The 1,001-nt window shown below is 62.4% G+C and overlaps 1 protein-coding gene across 1 annotated transcript; it reads left to right on the top strand.

Moving 5' to 3' along the window:
- Positions 1 to 6: 6 nt before the first annotated feature.
- Positions 7 to 991, top strand: LOC104871368 (transforming growth factor beta-1-induced transcript 1 protein-like; the record flags this gene model as incomplete). Its single annotated transcript, XM_010637270.2, has 3 exons — positions 7 to 259; positions 492 to 573; positions 811 to 991. Coding segments are annotated over exons 1-3 (443 nt in total), but the record flags the coding sequence as incomplete, so codon positions are not given.
- Positions 992 to 1,001: the final 10 nt, after the last annotated feature.

Raw genomic sequence — 1,001 nt, 5'->3', positions numbered from 1 at the left:
AAGACTTGTGAAGTGCCTTGTGAACCTCAGTCCACTGGGCGTGTGGCACAACCAGAGCCACTCAGACCCAGCCCTCAACATGCAGGTGGTGACTGCTCTGGGCCGTGCCTGGCACCCTGAGCACTTTGTTTACGGTGGCTGCTCCACAACCCTGGGAGGCAGCAGTTTCTTTGAGAAGGATGGAGCCCCCTTTTGCCCGAAGTGCTACTTTGAGCGCTTCTCTCCACGCTGTGGTTTCTGTAACCAACCCATTCGACATGTAAGTCCCCACGGCCCCACTCATCCCTCACCCTGGCCGGAAGGGCCTCCCAGGTTCCCCCATCCCCACCCAACTTATTCCCACCCCGTAACCCTGTTTTCAGCTCTCCCTCTGTGACTCTGAAATTCCCTCCTTAGACTCATGTTTCAGCCCTGTCACCCAGGCTCCAGCCGGAGCAGGAGGGAAGAAGGGACAGAGGGCCACACTGAGTGTCTCTTTCCCTTCCTTGCAGAAGATGGTTACGGCCCTGGGCACTCACTGGCACCCAGAGCACTTCTGCTGCGTCAGCTGCGGGGAGCCCTTTGGAGAAGAAGGTAAGCGCTCAGCCCCCGCCTTAAGCCCCAAGTCTACTGGACACCCCGCCCCTCCCTCCGGCCTCCTCTGTTCTCTTCTGGTTCCTGTCTCTCACCCTAGGTTCTATCCCCTGCCCTGCCCTCTGTCCTGTCCCGGGCCCCAGTCCCTCCTTGCTGCTGTTCGCTCTCACGACCCCTCCGCGCCAGGGTCAGATCCCGTAGGGTCCCCAGTCCCGCCCACTCGGTTCCCGCCCCTAGGTTTCCACGAGCGTGAGGGCCGCCCCTACTGTCGCCGGGACTTCCTGCAGCTGTTTGCCCCGCGCTGCCAGGGCTGCCAAGGCCCCATTTTGGATAACTACATCTCGGCGCTCAGCGCGCTCTGGCACCCGGACTGCTTCGTCTGCAGGGTGCGCAGCTGTGGGAGCGGAGCCCGGGACCGGCGGCGGCGG

This window comes from Fukomys damarensis, unplaced genomic scaffold (genome assembly GCF_012274545.1).
Source record: "Fukomys damarensis isolate Sample0158 unplaced genomic scaffold, DMR_v1.0_HiC HiC_scaffold_2786, whole genome shotgun sequence".
NCBI classification, from domain to species: domain Eukaryota; kingdom Metazoa; phylum Chordata; class Mammalia; order Rodentia; family Bathyergidae; genus Fukomys; species Fukomys damarensis.
The sequence above is the reverse complement of the archived record's forward strand: the minus strand, read 5'-3'. Positions and strand labels throughout refer to the sequence as shown.